General features: G+C 41.5%; 1 protein-coding gene and 1 pseudogene across 2 annotated transcripts in view; one reads left to right on the plus strand and one right to left on the minus strand.

The window, feature by feature from the left end:
• Positions 1 to 16,958, plus strand: part of LOC124554889 (zinc finger CCCH-type with G patch domain-containing protein) — a 172,215-nt gene extending 155,257 nt beyond the window's left edge. For both annotated transcript variants that reach the window (XM_047128565.1, XM_047128566.1), the window contains 2 exons: positions 2,292 to 2,459; positions 15,512 to 16,958. In XM_047128565.1, coding sequence (XP_046984521.1) covers positions 2,292 to 2,459; positions 15,512 to 15,834 — 491 coding nt within the window. In that variant the 3' untranslated portion in view covers positions 15,835 to 16,958. The remainder of the gene's footprint in view (positions 1 to 2,291; positions 2,460 to 15,511) is intronic.
• On the minus strand, positions 14,285 to 14,405 carry LOC124557523 (annotated as a pseudogene).
• Positions 16,959 to 19,051: the final 2,093 nt, after the last annotated feature.

The following is a 19,051-nucleotide window of genomic DNA, read 5'->3' on the forward strand; positions in this document are numbered from 1 at the left end:
AACTAAGTAAGGCTTCAGACACAGCCTTAACCACACTCAAAGCTCGACAGTCTGTCCACTCACACCACGCCAAATGAAGAGCTGAGATTACACTATGTAGATGCACCTCTTCTGCATCAGCAGTGTCCTGATTCCTGAAGTGGTGGCACAGAGAGCGAGGGCTAGGACTGGTGTCCCGGCTGCACACTTGCCCTCAACTTCACCAGCAGCTCCCCAACCAGGTACGACAAATGTGAGCTCAGCAGCAAAAGGAATTGGTTGTATGAAACAGCATTCAATAGAAGATAATGAGTCACCAGGACCACCTAAAGATGCCAATAAGTCAACATGCAGAAATGTTGCATGATTTGGACAATGCCACCTAGCTGAATATCCGAGAACATGCCAAAAAAAGTCTGAATAAAGATAACCAATTACTGTATAATATAGGTGTTGAGATGTGGATATGCACATATTGCAGCTCAGTTATGAACCTAGCATTCTTGTTCAGAGGGCACATATGAGTAGTAGTCAACAAGTTTTAACTAACACCTAAAAAAAGTTATGTATTTAATTCTTTGTTAGTTTGCACATGCATGTCTTCTCTCCTTGTACAGATTGAAATTCCCATGTCACAATACTCTTACATGCCACCAGAGGAGCAAAACCAAGATGGTGCAGCCGACTGATAAAGTGGAGACAGGCTGCATCATTTTGTTAAGTATCCTCTACCAGCATACTGCAGCATGAAGATTTCAATGGGTTTCAGGACTGCAGACATGGAAAAAACTTTATTTTTTGCCTGATAATTAAAGCTCTATGGCTGTTCCTTGTACACACACAATCCTGGGACAGTGTATGTCTCATGTATTTATTTGTGTATTCGTTTGTTCTGAAAAACAACACTTGTTCATATGCTGGGCCATTTTGTTCCAGTACTTCCCTATATGCCCATCCACTGTGGAATGCCTCCACTGTATGGTCAGTGGTTATGTTTATTTGAATCCATTGTTTCTGTTTGGTTCATGGTTTCTTAGTGTCATTTTAGCAGAAGAGTTTGCGTGAAACACATTTCAGATATCTTTATATCTTTTATATGCTCTGAGTACAGTAAGGGAAGTTCTGGCAGACTTTAAATACTTGTGGAATGAAGGAGACGACTGCATAGAAGAAGCCCCCCCCCCCCCCTCTCTCTCTGTGTGTGTGTGTGTGTGTGTGTGTGTGTGTGTGCTTCTCCATGTTTATGTTCGTTTGTCCTTATGCCTAAAGTGTGTATGCTTTTATGTGCTTTGTGAATACTATTCATACAACTACTATAACATTCATAGTACTGTTGAAAGTGTGCCAGCTAAAAGTAAAAGCAATATTCAAGGAGATCCTGTATATAACAGATTCTAAGCCATTTGTATACTGTGTGTGTGGGGGGGGAGGGGGGTCGAGCGTGCGGGTGTGTGTTTTCGAGGTAAACCATCAAAATAATGTAAATATCTTTGTGATGTGGAATAGAATAAAAATAAGTAATAATAGAAAGCCCAGAGCCAGTATGTAAGCAGAGCCTATTCTGTTTATAGCTACCAAAGACATTACAATTCTATCTCTTTCTGTTGTGTAAGTGACCATTTACAATGGACTATTCCATCATTTAATATGCATAAAAGTTCTGAATTTAACTGAAAGTGTTGGCACATAGTCTAAAGGTCTAAAATTAAGTTAAGTTCCTTATCTGCACCATAATCCAAAATATCAGTGATAAGAAAAGTGAATTTAAAACTTCCTGACAGATTAAAACTGTGTGCCCGAGCAAGTCTCGGTCAGGCACACAGTTTTAATCTGCCAGGAAGTTTCATATCAGCACACACTCCGCTGCAGAGTGAAAATCTCATTCTGGAAAGTGAATTTAGTTATTAGAAATCTTATTAGAATGCCTCTGCTACAACTGGCAAAAATTACAATACTGATGATACCTGCAATTTACTAGATTCAGACAGACTAAAATTTAGTGAGCAGTCAGTGTAAGTTTGCATTTTAACAATGCTGACCAAATGATGAAATCTAAATATAATTTTAGGTAATGTGGAAAAATAGTTAGAGGTTTTCCTGGTCATCATTTAGAGGCATGTTTATAGATACCTGTTTAGAAGTTACATATGTTCATAGTCTGTGAAAATAAAATACATATGTGCTTTGTACAGAGTTTACTCTAAGTAACTGACTAGCACTATTTAACTTTTCAGTGAACTAATTTCTATTTTTAGTTGCAGTTTAGTTTTGTACCTTGCATCGCTAACAGAATTACATGAAACAATTTTCAGATCATTGCATGAATCTAAGAGAGAAAGCTGGTGACAATGGAAATATATTCAGTATGGAGAGGCGACTTAAAAAAATTAGAAAAAGACAAGAAAAACAGAGGATAAAACAGTATGAAGAAGATAAAGGAAAAAAAGATTTATTTTCATTTTTGAATACCCATTTATCAGGTCTGTCATACTAACTTTTTACAGCGATTTGTTTATATTATGTTTAAAGATTAGTTACTGAAACTGGATTCGAGGACTTCTGCATTTCTTACTGTTATGATAATTTATAATTACTGTGTTGTGTGGAAAGATACTTAACGTTTGAAGAATATAACTGAATCGGCATATCATGGTATAGTAAACATCAGCAGCTGTGTATGGCACTAACAACTGTAAGATCGCTTTGGCTCTGAGTATTATTTCACAACAAGGAAGACAGAGAGAAATTCAGTAGGTATTGGATTTTCTGTGATTTTTCACTGCCGTTTAGAAAATCAGACTAAACACCAAGCCATACCGTACTTGCTTTAATGGTAAGGATTTGCAATAGAATTTACATTTTAGCACTTCTCATTTGTTTTAGTCACACTTACCATATTTTACGGACCATAAGACGCTCTTTTTTCTTCAAAAATTGCCTCCAAAAAACTGGTTCAAATGGCTCTGAGCACTATGGGACTTAACTTTTGAGGGCACCAGTCCCCTAGAACTTAGAACTACTTAAATCTAACTAACCTAAGGACATCACACACATCCATGCCCGAGGCAGGATTCGAACCTGCGACGGTAGCGGTCGCGCAGTTCCAGACTGTAGCGCCTAGAACCGCTCGGCCAATCCGGCCGGCAATTGCCTCCAAAATGCAGGTGCATCTTATACTCAAAATTGATATAAATATGTACAGTGTTTGATTTAAAATTCCAGCCACTCTTAAAAATGGCCGTATATTCAATGTCGCAGGAAACCTATCTCTGGCAACACTGGGTACAACTGGCAGTAGCAGTACACCGATGCAATGAACGTGAGCTGCAGGGATTCACAAGCTTGCTAACACTATCTCCCTCTTGCCTTGCCATCACAAACCCACAACACTGTCTAGCTTATGATGCGTTGTTGCATTCTACGGTGCCAGTGAACTTGAAGTAAAAGTGATTTGTATTACTGGTAACAGTACAGTACTTTTGTGAGTAGCTGGTTCTGCAATGGAAAAAAGTAAAAGGTGTTCATATGAAGCAGGCTATAAATTTAAAGTAATAGCATATGCAGAAGAACATGGAAACAGAACAGCTCCCCCCTGCGGGTCTAGGGGCCAGAATAGGCTCGAGGTATTCCTGCCTGTGGTAAGAGGTGACTAAAAGGAGTCTCACACATTTCGGCCTTTATGTGATGGTCCACTGTAGGGTTTGACCTCCATTTTTCAAAATTTTCCCAAAGAGCAAGAAAATTGGGGAAGGGCGCCTTACATGGTGCTTAGTGTCCATCATGCGCTGAGATGTCTCGCATCCTTCATTTACATGGATCTGCACTTCTGCCCATTCTCCAGCTGTTGGGCTAGGTCACCCTCCTGGGTGCGTTTTCCTCCATCCTCTGTGCAATATTGCTTTCTGCACTGTTGGCAATAATGGACTTCTTAGCTCGTTAACACCCAATATCCAGCGTGGTAGCCAGTCCGTTGTGATGGGGCCGCTATGTACCCTGTTTGTTGTGGCCCCCTGACCACACAGGGATCGCTCTGCTGATGCTTGTGCCCCGTTAACTCCCCATGTATGCCAAGGAGTAGATGCCCATCACCCTGGGGCATTGGGACTCCCAGCAATGGCCATCCTGTCAGGTGGCCTTTGCTGCAGCTGGGTGGCATATGTGGGGAGGGCCTCTGGTCGGAGTGGCTGGCATCAGTGCAGATGACACGCCATGAACCATAGTATGTCATCTCTTGCTGGTGGTCAAACACCAGCAGTCTCTAAGTGGTCAAGTGCTAAGAAATACGACCCCAAATCATCCCTCCCTCCCCCCCCCCTTCCCACAGCCACACCATGGGAGGAATGCCAGGCTAAGGATGGCAGCGAAGCTTATTCACCCCAGTACCTCGTATGTATGAGAGTTGTTGGGAAATCTTTCTTGTCAATGAAACCTCAGTTTTTTGTGGAGCATTTAGGGGACAAGTTTGGGGAGGTGGAGGGCTTGTCCAAAATGCGGTCATGTTCGGTCTCGATCAAAACAGCATCCCCTGCCCCGTTATGGGGACTACTTGCCTGTGACAAGTTGGGGATGTTTCTCTTTCCATCATGCCCCGTAAGAGCTTAAATATGTTCAAGGGTATCATGTTTCACAGAGACCTTCTTTTGCAGTCTGATGATGAGCTGCACGCCAATTAAGAGTGGTGAGGTGTCCATTTCGTCCGACACATCCACTGCGATCGGAGGCATAATCAGGTTGCCACTGGTGCCTTCATCTTGGCCTTCGAGGGTTATACATTACCTGAGAAGGTCAAGGAGATGGTATACTGCTGTGACGTAAAGCCATATATCCCTTCGCCGATGCTGTGCTTTAAGTGCTGGAAGTTCGGCCATATGTCTTCCTTCTGTACTTCCAGCATCATCTGTCAGGATTGTGGACATCCTTCACATCCCAGTACGCCCTGTGCCCCGCCTCCCATCTGTGTCAACTGCGGAGAGCACCATTTGCCATGCTCGCCAGACTGCAGGATTCTCCAGAAAGAAAGAAAAATAATGGAATACCAGACCGTGGACCAACTGACCTACACTGAAGCTAAGAGAAAATATGAGAGGCTACATCCTGTGCATATGACACCACCGCTACGATAATGGTTCAAGCATCTTCCATTCCGCCATGTACAGAGCTGACAGACTCCACCTGCGCCCTTGATGGTGGGGGGCACTTCCCTCCCTGTTGCTCCTGCACAACCTACTTCAGGAGCAACAGCCCCTCGAACCGTCGGGGACATCGGTCCCCACTTCTGCACTGGAGAAGCGTAAGTCTTCTTTGGCTCCTCTCACCAGGATGGGATCCCTTGGGTCACTTCCTTCCCAGGTTCCTACCAGTGGCACCACCAGTGGCTGACGCAACCACAGGTAGCTGATCATAGGGCTTCACGGTCCTCCCTAGTCCATGAAACTGAATCAGTGAAACCCTCCCAGCTGCACAAACCTAAGGAGCAGTGAAAGATACCTAAAAAGTAAAAGACCCCCAAGAACCAAGGCACTGCAGTGGCACCCACACCACCACTACCTACAAGCTCTGTGTCTGAGGATGAGGTGGAGATTCTGGCCCCCGTTGAGGACCTAGATCTCGCTGGGCCCTCAGACACAATGGATGTCGATCGCACAGGTACTCATCTGGTGGCAGCAGGTGACCCTGAGGCATAGACTGCCTTGATGAGTGTTTCATTCCTTCCCAGTCTCATGATCACGTAACCCTCCAGTGGAATTACAGCGGTTTTTTCCACTACATGACTGAGCTGTGGCAACTGTTAAGCTTTACACCTGCTTTCTGCATTGCCCTCCAGGAAACCTGGTTCGGGGCAATGCGGACCCCGGCCCTTGGCGGCTACAGGGGATATTATAGCAACCGTAGGGACTATAATAGTGTGTCAGGTGGAGTTTGCATCTATGTCCTGAACTCAGAATGTAGTGAACCTGTGCCCCTTCAAAGCCCTCTTGAAGCTGTGGCTGCCACGATAAGGACAACGCAGGAAGTAACTGTCTGCAATGTATATCTTGTTCCAGATGGTGCAGTACCCTTGAACGTATTGGCTGCACTGATTGATCAACTCCCTAAACCTTTCCTACTTTTGGGAGATTTTAACGCACATAACACCATGTGGGGTGGCGCCATGCTTGCTGGCCGAGGTCAAAAATTTACTGTCACAGCTCGACCTCTGCCTCTTAAATAAAGGTGCCCTCACACATTTCAGTGTGGCCCATTGCACATATTCAGCCATTGATGTGTTGGAGCACCTAATAGCCTTTAAGCGGCTCCATCTCCGCGTTAGCCAGCTTATAAAATGACAGAAACAGGAGTGTTGGGAGAGGTATGTGTCGACCCTTGCGTGGCATACGCTACCTTCCCATGTCTGGACGAAGATCAGACATCTTTTTGGGTACCAGACCCCAACAGGTGTCCCTGACATTAACATCAATGGCATGTTATCTACCGACACAAACGTGATTGCCAAACACTTTGCTGAGCACTATGCTCAAGCCTCTGCGTCGGAGAACTACCCCTTGGCCTTTCGCTTCCTCAAATGGTGGATTGAAAGGAAAGTCCTCTCGTTCACTACACGCCACAGTGAACCTTATAACGCCTCATTTACATAGTGGGAGCCCCTCAGTGCCCTTGCACATTGCCCCGACACAGCTCCTGGCCTGGATCGGATCCACAGTCAGATGATTAAACATCTCTCGTCTGACTACAAGCAACATCACCTCATCTAATGGCGTCTTTTCATCGCAATGGCAGGAGAGTACCATCATTCTGGTACTCAGACCCAGTCAAAACCCGCTTGATGTGGATAGCTACTGGCCCATCAGCCTCACCAACTTTCTTTGTAAGCTGCTGGAACGTATGGTGTGTCGGCGGTTGGGTTGGGTCCTGGAGTCACGTGGCCTACTGGCTCCATGTCAGGGTGGCCTCCGCCAGGATCGGTCTACCACTGATAATCTTGTGTCCCTCGAGTCTGCCATCCGAACAGCCTTTCTCAGATGCCAACATCTGGTTGCCGTCTTTTTTGACTTACGTAAAGCATACGACACCACCTGGCGACATCATATCCTTGCCACATTGTATGAGTGGGGTCTCCAGGCCCCACTCCCGATTTTTATCCCAAAACTTCCTGTTGTTCCGTACTTTCCAGGTCCAAGTCATTGCCTCCTGTAGTTCCCCCCGTATTCAGGAGAATGGCATTCCGCAGGGCTCCGTATCGATTGTCTCTCTAGTTTTAGTGGCTATTAATTTTCTAGCAGCAGCTGTAGGGTCGTCGGTCTCACCTTCTCTGTATGCAGATGATTTTTGCATTTCGTACTGCTCCTCCAGTACTGGTGTTGTTGAGCGGCGCCTACAGGGAGCCATTCACAAGGCGCAGTCATGGGCTCTAGCCCACAGCTTCCAGTTTTAAGCTGCGAGAGTCTTGTGTCGTGCATTTCTGTCGGTGTCGCACCATTCATCCAGAACCAGAACTTTACCTTAATAATCATCCACTCACTGTAGTGGAGACACATCAATTCTTACGGTTGGTTTCGACACCCAATAGACTTGGCTACCTCACCTTTGTCAGCTTAAGCGGAAGTGCTGGCAGCACCTCAGTGCCCTCCGTTGCCTGAGCAACGTCAGCAGGGGTGCAGATCGCTCTACACTGCTGCAGCTCTACAGAGCCCTTGTTCAATCCCACCTTGACTATGGGAGTGTGCTTTATGGTTTGGCGGTGCCCTCAGCGCTGCGTTTACTTGACCCAGTGCACCACTGTGGCATCCAACTAGTGACAGGAGCCTTTAGGACGAGTCCAGTGACCAGCGAGCTGGCAGAGGCTGGAGTCCCTCCATTGCAGCTCAGGCATGCACAACTGCTGGCCAGTTAGGTTGCACACATTTATAGTTCTCCTATGCATCCAAATTTGTCTCCTTTTCCCACACATAGCGGTTCATCTCCCGCATCGACGGCACAGGTCCTGGCTTACAACTGCAGTTCACATCCAATCCCATCTATCTGAACTGGAGTCCTTGCCTTTACAACCTATACTTGAGGTCCATTCGCGTACACTTCCTTGGTGTACACCTATGCTGCAGATTCTTCTGGACCTTTCGCATAGCCCTAAGGACTCTGTTAACCTTGCAGCTCTCTGCTATCACTGCCTCTTGATTCTCCACATGTACCGGGGCCACGAAGTGGTTTACACCGACAGCTCGATGGCTGATGGGCACAAAGGCTTTGTGTATGTTCATGGAGGACATATTGAACAGCACTCCTTGCCAGATGGCTGCATGTTTTCACTGCAGAGTTGGCGGCCATATATCGTGCTCTTGACCACATCCGCTCATGCCCTGCTGAGTCATTTCTGATGTGTGACCCCAGGACACGTGGGAATCCCAGGCAACGAACTTGCCAATAGGTTACGCGGAAACCACTTCTGGAGATGGGCATCTCCAAAACTGACCTGCGTTCCGTCTTATGCAGCAGGGTTTTTTAACTTTGGGAGACGGAATGGCATAACAGTACACACAACAAACTGTGTGTCATTAAGGAGACTATGAATGTGTGGAAGTCTTCCATGCGGTCCTCTTGCAGGGAATCAGTTGTCCTCCGCAAGCTCCACATTGGCCGTACGAGGCTAACGCACGGTTACATCCTCCGTCGTGAGGACCCACCTCGGTGTCACTGTGGCTCACAAATGATGGTCGTCCACCTCATGCTGGACTGCCCACTTTTAGCCACTCTGCAGCGGACTCTTAACTTTCCCAGCACCCTACCTTCAGTGTTGGGCAACAGTGCCTCAACAGCAGCTTTAGTTTGATGTTTTATTTGTGAGGGTGGGTTTTATCACTTGATCTAAGTTTTAGCGCATGTCCTTTGTCCCTCTGTGTCCTCCACCCTAGTGCTTTTAGGGTGGAGGTTTTAATGTGTTGCAGAGTGGCTGGCTTCTCCTTTTTATTATCATGGTCAGCTAGCCATGGTAGTCTGCTCTCTAGTTTTGATCTCTTCTACATTTTTCTTGCATGCCTCTGTGGTTTTCTTGTCTGATTGTGTCCATTTTAGTGTTTGTTGCCCTTCTGTCATGCTTGTGGTTTTCTCCTTTCTTCCAGCTGTGTTTTGTATGTCACTCCCACCCTTGTGGAATTATTTTAATCGGAACGAGGGACCGATGACCTAGCAGTTTGTTCCCCCCCCCCCCCCCCCCCCCCCTCTTTTAAAGCGACCAACAGAGCAGCATTTTGGCCTCCACCTACAGAATAAAAACCATTCACTGTTGGCAGGCTAGTAAAGAAGAACTGGAAAAGAAAAAAAAAGAGGAAGACTAAGTGTGCAAGTAGAGGACTGAATGCAAAATGGCCAAAAAAAAGAAAAGATGACATATTGAAATGGATTGAAGGACACTGTCAAAATGACATTGGAATTAATACAAAAATAATTCTAGAGTTGAACGTAACAGATTTCAAGGGCAGAGTTGGTTGGTGTTACAGGTTTATGAAGCGTCATGGACTTGGCATGTGAACCAAAACATCTTAGAAGATGGCACAAGAGTATGATGAGAAAATATTATCTTCCCATCACTTTATTATTCAACATTGAAAGAAAACCAGTGTGGAACTAGGCCAAATAGTGAATATAGACAGAACTCGTGACATCTGATGTGTGGAGTAACAGAACTGTTGTCATGAAAGGTGCTAAAATTGTAACTATAAAAACAAGCGGACATGAAAAATATACTACACTGTTGTCCTTTAATGTTGTGCTGATGGTGCTAAACATAATCCAATGATCATTTTCAGGCACAAAACAATGCCAAAACCTTCTGAAGTACCACTAGGTATTATTGTTAACATACATGACATAGGTTGGATGGATGAGGCTGGTGTGAAGTTATAGATTAACAGAGTGTGGGAGAGAAGGAAAGATGCGTTATGGAAGAAGAGTTCTCTTCTTGTGCTAGATCAGTTTATTAGTCACTTAAAAATTTTTGTGAAAGAGAAATTGAGATAGGAAAATACAGGGCTTGCTGTTATTCCGGGAGGACTTACTTCATAATGCAACCTCTTCATGTCTCAATAAATAAACCATTTAAAGTGTATATGAGAGAGGAATGGAACAAATGGATGATGGATGAAACCCAACGTGAATTCACGCCGAAGAGAGCATTAAAACGATGTACAACCAAACAAGTGTGTCAGTGGATAAAACAGTCATGGTCTAGAGTGAGAGAAGACATGATTGTTAAATCTTTCAAGAAGTGTGGCATAAGTGGCAGTGGAGATCATTTTATGTATGATGAGGATCACGATGATGATGATGATGAAGATGAAGAGGAAGAAGAAGAGGAAGAGGAAGAAGAAGAAGAAGAAATGATGATTTTTCAGGGATTCTAAAACTCAGTTTGGTTTTTGAAGCTGAGAATTTTTTGTAGTCTGGCTTTTCAACCTAATAATAAAAATGGTAATGTTACTTAAAAAAAAGTTGCTTAAAAATTAAGGTGCATCTTCTCCATAAAATATGGTAAATTAATTAGTATAAGTCTCTCACTGATAGTGGAATATTAAAGAAAAAGATGAAAATAAAATATAAATCTCCTTAGTTCATATGCATTTATTCGATATAGTGTTCTGTCTTTAAAAGAAATGCTCACAGCACATTAATAGCTGACACTTGTTGTGTAGAATATTAATTAGATTGTAGTCCCACAATTAATGCAGTTTCCAGATGTGGAATGGCAGCTGCCTTCTACATTTAGTTGAAACTAGCTTGACTGCTGTTGATCAATTGGAATCTGCTTAAAGTGAAAGTGAATAATGTACAATAGATATTGAAAGTACTACTCAATAAGAACGATTTCCTTGTCAAAAATGCAGACCACTTTGCTTCTTAAAAGCATTATGCTATGGAGACTGTATGGAGATATCTTAAAGTACTTCAGCCATTCCTTTTAGTAAGTTTGTTGTTCTGTCTGAGTTCTGTCTGACTACAAACAGGCTTTGTGTGATGTACTTATAATTTGTTTGGGTAAGATAGATACAGGAAGATAATATTCTTTATCACTGACAGTTTGGGGAAAGCATCTATAGTTCTACAAGGTGCACCCTGTATGCATGCAACCATTGATGATAGAGAGGAAGTTCAGTTACAGGTAGTTGCAGACAAGAAAATAACAATGCCTGCCACCAGGAGCCAAGCCCATACTTTCTTCCTTTTGTCAAAGATAAAGCAAACTATTTTTTACTCATATTACAACTCTTATTAATCTTCAGCATGGTCCCCTAAAATAGACAATAGTTTTCTGCAGAAAACTGTCCCATGAGGCAGACACGAACCAGAAGCCAGGAGCTGAAATGGGACTTGCATCTTAAAGTTTGTGTTCCATGCTTAAGTAATATTTTCTGCATGCTCTCTGCTGCTTATGAGTATTAGACAATTTTACAACACATTTAATCTATTGCCAGTGCAAATCAAACAAGAATCAAATGGACATCTTTGGTGAAGAACAAACATTAAGCTTCCAAAATACTGAGTCAGTTATCAAATGTTTACAGAAAAAATTCAAACATTATAAGTATGAAGGAACACAACTTTCTCCAAAAATATTAAGAATTTCCATTATAATATGAAATATTTGCTAAATATGTGTAATTGTACAGCAGTTCAAACAGAATCCGGGATTGCTTTGACAAATTTCTTCACATGTATGTATACCTCTTGGAATATCCATTCATCGAAGGAATCCCTTTATTATTTTTATTCTGTATTTTTACAGCACCGTTTTACTCTTCCAAATATTTGTTATACAGGTCATGCAGATTTAAAAGCAACACATCAGTTGTCAAAAAGATTAGTTTTTAGGCCAGTAAATTGTTTTCCCTTCACATAAATAATAGGGATGTTCCTTCCATTTAAGGTTGATGTCTCAGTGCAATATGTTTTCAGATTCAAAACAGATTTAACTAACATGAAGGTGTTGTAAGAATAATAATAATCCATCTAAATATGATGGTTAATGTGCGCTTCTTCTCGAACAAATGCAAAATTGCTTTTCCAGCTTCACTCCTCCCTTTCATTGTCTCATCAAGCAACCTTGTGTACACAGCATATTTATTTATAAAACCATCCAAATTGGTCAGAATATGCGTACTGATGCCTTGTTTCATAAATATTTTCTAAGTGTCAGTGTTCCTGTCCAAAGAAACTCAGAGTTGTGTAAACGTACATTTCTTAGTAATATGCTTGACACATTTTGTTGTTGAGGTTGTTTAGTATAGGTAGTAAATTGTATTATCGATCATTTGGTTTTGAGTATCATAGCAGTGGATTTTTAGCAAAATGTAATAATGATGATGATGATGATGATGATGATGAACATCATCACCATCATGTATCTGTCTCCTCTTACATTCATCACTATTCCATTATCTTAAAACAGCTGATCTTAATTCCAGTAGTCTTGTAATCAGATATGTTTTATGCTACCCATACACTATGAGATTTTTCCCTTTGAAATTTATCCGTAAGCTGTAGTCTAAAGAAATACAAACTTACTTTTTTTGTAAGTTGATGATACTGTATGTCATGTGGTACCTTATTCCAAGTCTTCCCTGATTTACTTACTTGACATCGGAAGTTCACTGAGGCTTTTTGCAGATGATGCTGTGGTGTATCGAGAGGTTGTAACAATGGAAAATTGTTCTGAAATGCAGGAGGATCTGCAGCGAATTGACGCATGGTGCAGGGAATGGCAATTGAATCTCAATGTAGACAAGTGTAATGTGCTGCGAATACATAGAAAGATAGATCCCTTATCATTTAGCTACAAAATAGCAGGTCAGCAACTGGAAGCAGTTAATTCCATAAATTATCTGGGAGTACGCATTAGGAGTCATTTAAAATGGAAAGATCATATAAAGTTGATCGTCGGTAAAGCAGATGCCAGACTGAGATTCATTGGAAGAATCCTAAGGAAATGCAATCCGAAAACAAAGGAAGTAGGTTACAATACGCTTGTTCGCCCACTGCTTGAATACTGCTCAGCAGTGTGGGATCCGTACCAGATAGGGTTGATAGAAGAGATAGAGAAGATCCAACGGAGAGCAGCGCACTTCATTACAGGATCATTTAGTAATCGCGAAAGCGTTACGGAGATGATAGATAAACTCCAATGGAAGACTCTGCAGGAGAGACACTCAGTAGCTCGGTACGGGCTTTTGTTAAAGTTTCGAGAACATACCTTCACCGAAGAGTCAAGCAGTATATTGCTCCCTCCTACGTATATCTCGCGAAGAGACCATGAGGATAAAATCAGAGAGATTAGAGCCCACACTGAAGCATACCGACAATCCTTCTTTCCACAAACAATACGAGACTGGAATAGAAGGGAGAACCGATAGAGGTACTCAGGGTACCCTCTGCCACACACCGTCAGGTGGCTTGCGGAGTACGGATATAGATAGATGTAGATGCTTTTGTAGGTTCTTGATCACCACCATCATTCCCCATATCTTCCTGTCCTGTAGTGAGGCATATTTGAAAGTTCTGCTTCCACACTGCCATCATAATGCTGAGTTTCTACATTCTTGAGAGTCCAGCCATACTCTCCAAGACTCAGAATTATCTTCTATTAAATTATGTAACTGATTGTCAGCAAATTTTTAATTCTTCATTTTCTTTTTTTGTGTTAGAAGTTCTGAATGTCCATTGTTTAGCTGCCAACAGACAATTAAATGAAGCTGTAAGCAGGAAAATGTACTCAGATACTTGATCAGTTGCCTGCAAAAACTAGACTGAATAATATAGGTGGGATGCCCACACTTATAGTCAGTCACAGTGGTAAGGGAAATGATTGTAAGCATCAACCTCAGTGTATGTTAACTGAATGGACAGCATGAATCAGAAGCTGGGGCCAGTGCCAAGTTAGTGAGTGCATTTCTAGGTTTGTAATACCTCTTGAGGACCTTTTGTTCAAATTCCTGTCTGGTTATCTTCAGTAACATATTTTAGCCGTTTCCATAAATCACTCCAAATGGCTTCTGGGCTATTTCTTTCACAAGGCAACATATTGCTCTCACCCTTGTTGAAATAGAGCTATTAGCCATCTTTAATAACCCCTCCTGAACAGGCCATGAAGGCCCAACAGTACTGACCAGCCGCCGTGTCATCCTCAGCCCATGCGGATATGGAGCGGCATGTGGTCAGCACACCGCTCTCCCGGCCGTATGTCAGTTTCCACGACCGGAGCCGCTACTTCTCAGTCAAGTAGCTCCTCAGTTTGCCTCACAAGGGCTGAGTGCACCTTGCTCGTCAACAGCACTCGGCAGACTGCTGGATGGTCACCCATCCAAGTGCTAGCCCAGCCCGACAGCACTTAACTTCGATGATCTGATGGGAACCAGTGTTACCACTGCGGCAAGACCATTGGCCACATCTAATAACACTGAATATCTTATCATGGAGAGGGTTCTGATTATTTTTGTCAAACAGTTGTATTCTTGTACCGGGTGGTTATAATTAAACTTTTGCTACTTGAGAGGTCTCCCATGAAACACAAGTGATTATAGAACAATGAAACCATGTGAAAACATTTGTATGGACATGTGGAAGAGAAATAATGAATAAACTGTTGAAAGAAATACATTTTAATTTCCACATGAGGAGGTCCAAATCTGGTGATCTTGGTGGTGACACAGTTTGGAACAATCGACCAAAGATTTGGTTTGCTCCTGGGAGAGGCCGATGGCCAATTGCATTGGAGAAGTTGCTATTGCAATGGCTGAGAATGTTACACACAATGTGTGATCTTCAAGCAGAGCACAAGCTGTGTCATTACAGCTGAACATTTCATGGTCTGCCATTTGAAAAGTGCTGCAAACAATTATGAAATGGTATCCGTACAAACTTCAGATTACTCACCAACTTTTGCCATTTGATGCAGACATTTGAGTAGACTTTGCTTTTACATTTCATGCTAGGTTTGAAGTTGATGACATGTGGCCTTGGAACATTTTGTGGAATGATGAAGCACACTTTAAGCTCACTTGGGCAGTGAAAACTCACAATTCTTACATGTGAGGATTGTCATTGCTAATAAACGTACATGAAGTTTCCTTGCATAGTGAATGCAGCATTGTGTGGTGTGACTTCACAACACACTTCATGATTGGTCCAATGGTGGAGCTCCACCTGACATTGCTTGTGAGGTCCTTTGGTTACTCAGTAACCCATCTGAAGGAAACTGAATCATTGGCTGATCATACCAAACTGCCTAACCAAGATCACGAGATTTGAACCCTCTCATGTGGAAATTAAAATGCGGTTCTTTCAATAGTTTATTCGTTAATTCTCTTCTGCATGCTCTTACAAATGTGTCACACAATGTTTCATCGTCCTACAATCACTCATTTCTCATTTTGGGGGGGGGGGGGGCTCTCAAGTAACAAAAGTTTAATTACAACTGCCCTGTATATCTATTGCATATAAATTAAGTAACACTGCAATGTTATAACAGTCCTTTTTATTCATCTCCCAGGGAATACTGCAAAGTCTAAACCAGGAGTATCAACTGTTAAAACTGCAGCTGTTCCTGGAACGTCAAGCCTTAAAACACAGTCTGCTCGTGGTCTAAATGTTGCAAGTCTACAAATTGGAGAAGGAATTCGCCGAGCTGAAAGAGATCTTGCTCACCTTAATGAGTCTCTTTCACGTCACAGTAAAGGATCTGTGACATACAAAACACTGCTTGCGAAACAGGAAGAAAAGAAGAAGGAACTAATGATGCTAAAAACATCAGAATCTGCTGTTAATAATGAGCGAAGTCAGAGAAATGATTACAAAAAAATGACAACATTCTGATCTTCAAAAAGAACCAAAGATTAGATAGCACAGCTGAATTGTTGGTGTTTAGAATTGTGGGTTGCATTGGGCTCTCAACCCAGATGTGAGTTAAATTGCTAGTTTCCACAGGTATGTGTCAGCACACACTCCACTCCAAAGTAAAAGTTTTATTGTGAAATAAAACTCTTTCTTGTTAAAGCTTCTCAAGTATTGGAGAAATGTGAAAAGAGAAGAGGTAAAGTAAAAGATTAGTTTTCTAAAGCATAAAAGATATTATTGTAAACAGGAGCATAGAAAGGAAAGCTGTGATCTTTATGACTCGACAAAGCCAAATGTAGTCCTGGCTGTTGAAGGAACTGGATGTGGACATGTAACACTGCCAGCGGGTGCACATTTGTTGTCTTTTAGCTATGTGGTAGTCATTTCAGAGATCATTAATTAAGTAATGTGTCAAAGTGTTCCACTTGCTTTAACCCCAATGTCTTCCTCAGACATAGACATAATGGTGCTACACTCAAGCTGGGACCACAGTTTGCCTTGTTGGGTAATAAAAAATATGTTTTTGTGTATAGATTCAAGACAGTTGTAAGAAAATGATATGTTCTTTTAGTGCATCCAATAAAATTATAAGAATAATATCCTGTCATTAAACAAGTAATTTCTTCCTTATGCCTAAAATTAAACCACATTTCCTACAGCAGTTGTAATCTGTAAGAGTAGCAGATAATCTCGATAAATTTCATGTTTATTGTTACGCTCTTCTGCCCTTCTTGAAGTAATGTGAGTAACAGGTTTGTTGCCACTACATTACACAATATAGTACAGAAAACCATTTAATATTATCCATATGGTGTTGGTGTTTGTACCAGTAAAGAAGGCACGTCTGAATGTTCTCAAAAATGTCTTCACCTCTGATGATGTAAAAGGTATTTATAAGGACGACTGGAGTAAATGGTTATGGATGGATCTCACATATCTTGTGCACCACGAGAATTAGAATCAGTTGACTGCTACAGCAGTTCGTGTCCCAAGTTCATATGGTGTACGTGATTTCTGCAGCAGTTTAGAGACTTAAGCTTGTTTGTATTGTAATTAACTTCAATGTTAGTGTACTGGCAGTGCTACTAGTGGATCCCCCCCCCCCCCCAAAAAAAACTTTGTCATTTCTTTTAAACTCATCAGGTGGATTTCCAAACACATCTTGTAGCAAACAATGAAATAATTTTCCTGTGCTTCAGAACATACCACAACCAATTAATCAGTAGTTTTTATCATGGTTAATGCTTGTAGTGTATATACAAATGTATATCATACCTGTAAACATGTATGTCTTTATCACTAAAAATATGGACAAGGTTGGACTACCTGAAAATTTGAAACTGGCAATTTTACACACACATTTTCCTCTTTTTACTGTACTTAGTGTTTCTGCAGGACTGAGCTTTTCAGTAGAATCTTAAGTATTGGTCACTAAATGGTTTGACCATGCCGGAGCAGCATGTGGGTCTTTGCAGCAGCACATTTCTCCCATGTGGGTTTAATTGAGACGTGATTTGATAAGTGATGACATTGCTTATTATTTTGTGATTTTGAGTGTAGTGACACTAATATGCCAGATGATGATGTTGCAGTTATTAGGACAATGTGGACTGTTTTTCAAGAAGTAGTTTAGAGCAATTCATGTAAAGAAAGCTTAAAACTAAATATTTGGTATTTTTATCATATTTCAGTTGAAAGTTGTTTCTTTCTCAAATATGAATTTTTTACTGTACAATAAGAAGAATAAAATGAACACCAAGACACTTCAGGGGCAAACTATGTTATTATTCCTCTGCATATCACATTAAAAACAAGGATGAGAGTGAGAACTTAGTGTCATTTGGGCTCTGAGGAAGTCTGGGTAACCACTGATCAGTTTCTAGATACTGCTGTATTGTCAGTACAATATAAGGGCAATATAAGTTTAGATTGGACCAGTGCACCTCTAGATTTTTTTCATACTTTCTTACATATTATATGATGAAAAACACGAAGTAGCGAACTAACATGTGTGCCCTAAACAGCATAAGGAAGCTATGGATCATGAATCATCCATGTGCACTGTCAAAGGGGAAAGAAGTTACCTTTATTGAAATTAGTATGTTTCTGGCAATTGTTGTTAATATATGAGAACACTGGTCTCTCGAACATGCTGTGCGATTTTCATCCAGACATTATGAGCCCTAACACCTTTCTATGTATTGTAAGAAAGTTTCATATAAACATAAATGATGATTCATTAGCCAGAAAAAGTCAAACTGGCTATCATCCACAGCACAAGGTGCCAATATGTGATCTCAGAACATCACTATAGATGAAGGCACGTGAAAATTTCATGGCCACGTGTTTTTTAAGCAATACTTTCCACAAAAGCCATTAAAAAAAGCATAAAGCTGTATATGTTATCAGAGTCAGGCACAGTGATTTTTGTAAACCCATTGCTCATGAGGGTATCTGAAAAGGGTAAACTGTGTGTTCAGATGGATTTCACACAAATCTCCTGTCCTAGCTTCAGAACTGGAAGCTGCCAAAATTGGTTTTTTGGAGACTACAATAAAATCCAGGATAGGATTACCTCCGCACAATACAAAATCTCAAATTTCAGCAATATGAACAGTGAATGTCTTAACAGGGTGCTGGGAGGACAAACAAAATATACTCCTGATAACAGTGTGTTATACACTTGAGAGGATCACCTTTATTGATAAGAGTCATGAGAAGTCAACACCAGTCTATGTTGCAGACTCCAAAGAAAAGTCTTATGGTGTGTTTGAGCATCAGACTATGAAGTGATGAGCTAAATTGGCTTTCTAGTTAATTCTGATAGAGATGGTAAACTCCACACCATACAACAAAGTAACAGGAAAACGCCTAACTACTTGCCAGTAGATTTCTCAAACTACATCTTTTCAGACTATTGACAGGAAACAATATTCTAGAATGCAGGAACAGTGTATAGTGTGCTTTGAAAGAGGCAAGTAGATGACTGGAAAAATAGGTATAAAAATACAAGCTACTAGAGTTGTGAGTGCAAAGTCACATTTTGGGAATTACAGTTCTTCAACACATAACACAAAAATTTTCATAAAAGTTACCCAAATATGATTACTGTACATAAGACAAGCTGCATAGTTCACTACTAAAATATTTTTGTGTAATAAAATTGTGTTCGTTTGTGGAAAATTCTCATGTGCCC

Source organism: Schistocerca americana, chromosome X (assembly GCF_021461395.2).
Source record: "Schistocerca americana isolate TAMUIC-IGC-003095 chromosome X, iqSchAmer2.1, whole genome shotgun sequence".
NCBI lineage: Eukaryota > Metazoa > Arthropoda > Insecta > Orthoptera > Acrididae > Schistocerca > Schistocerca americana.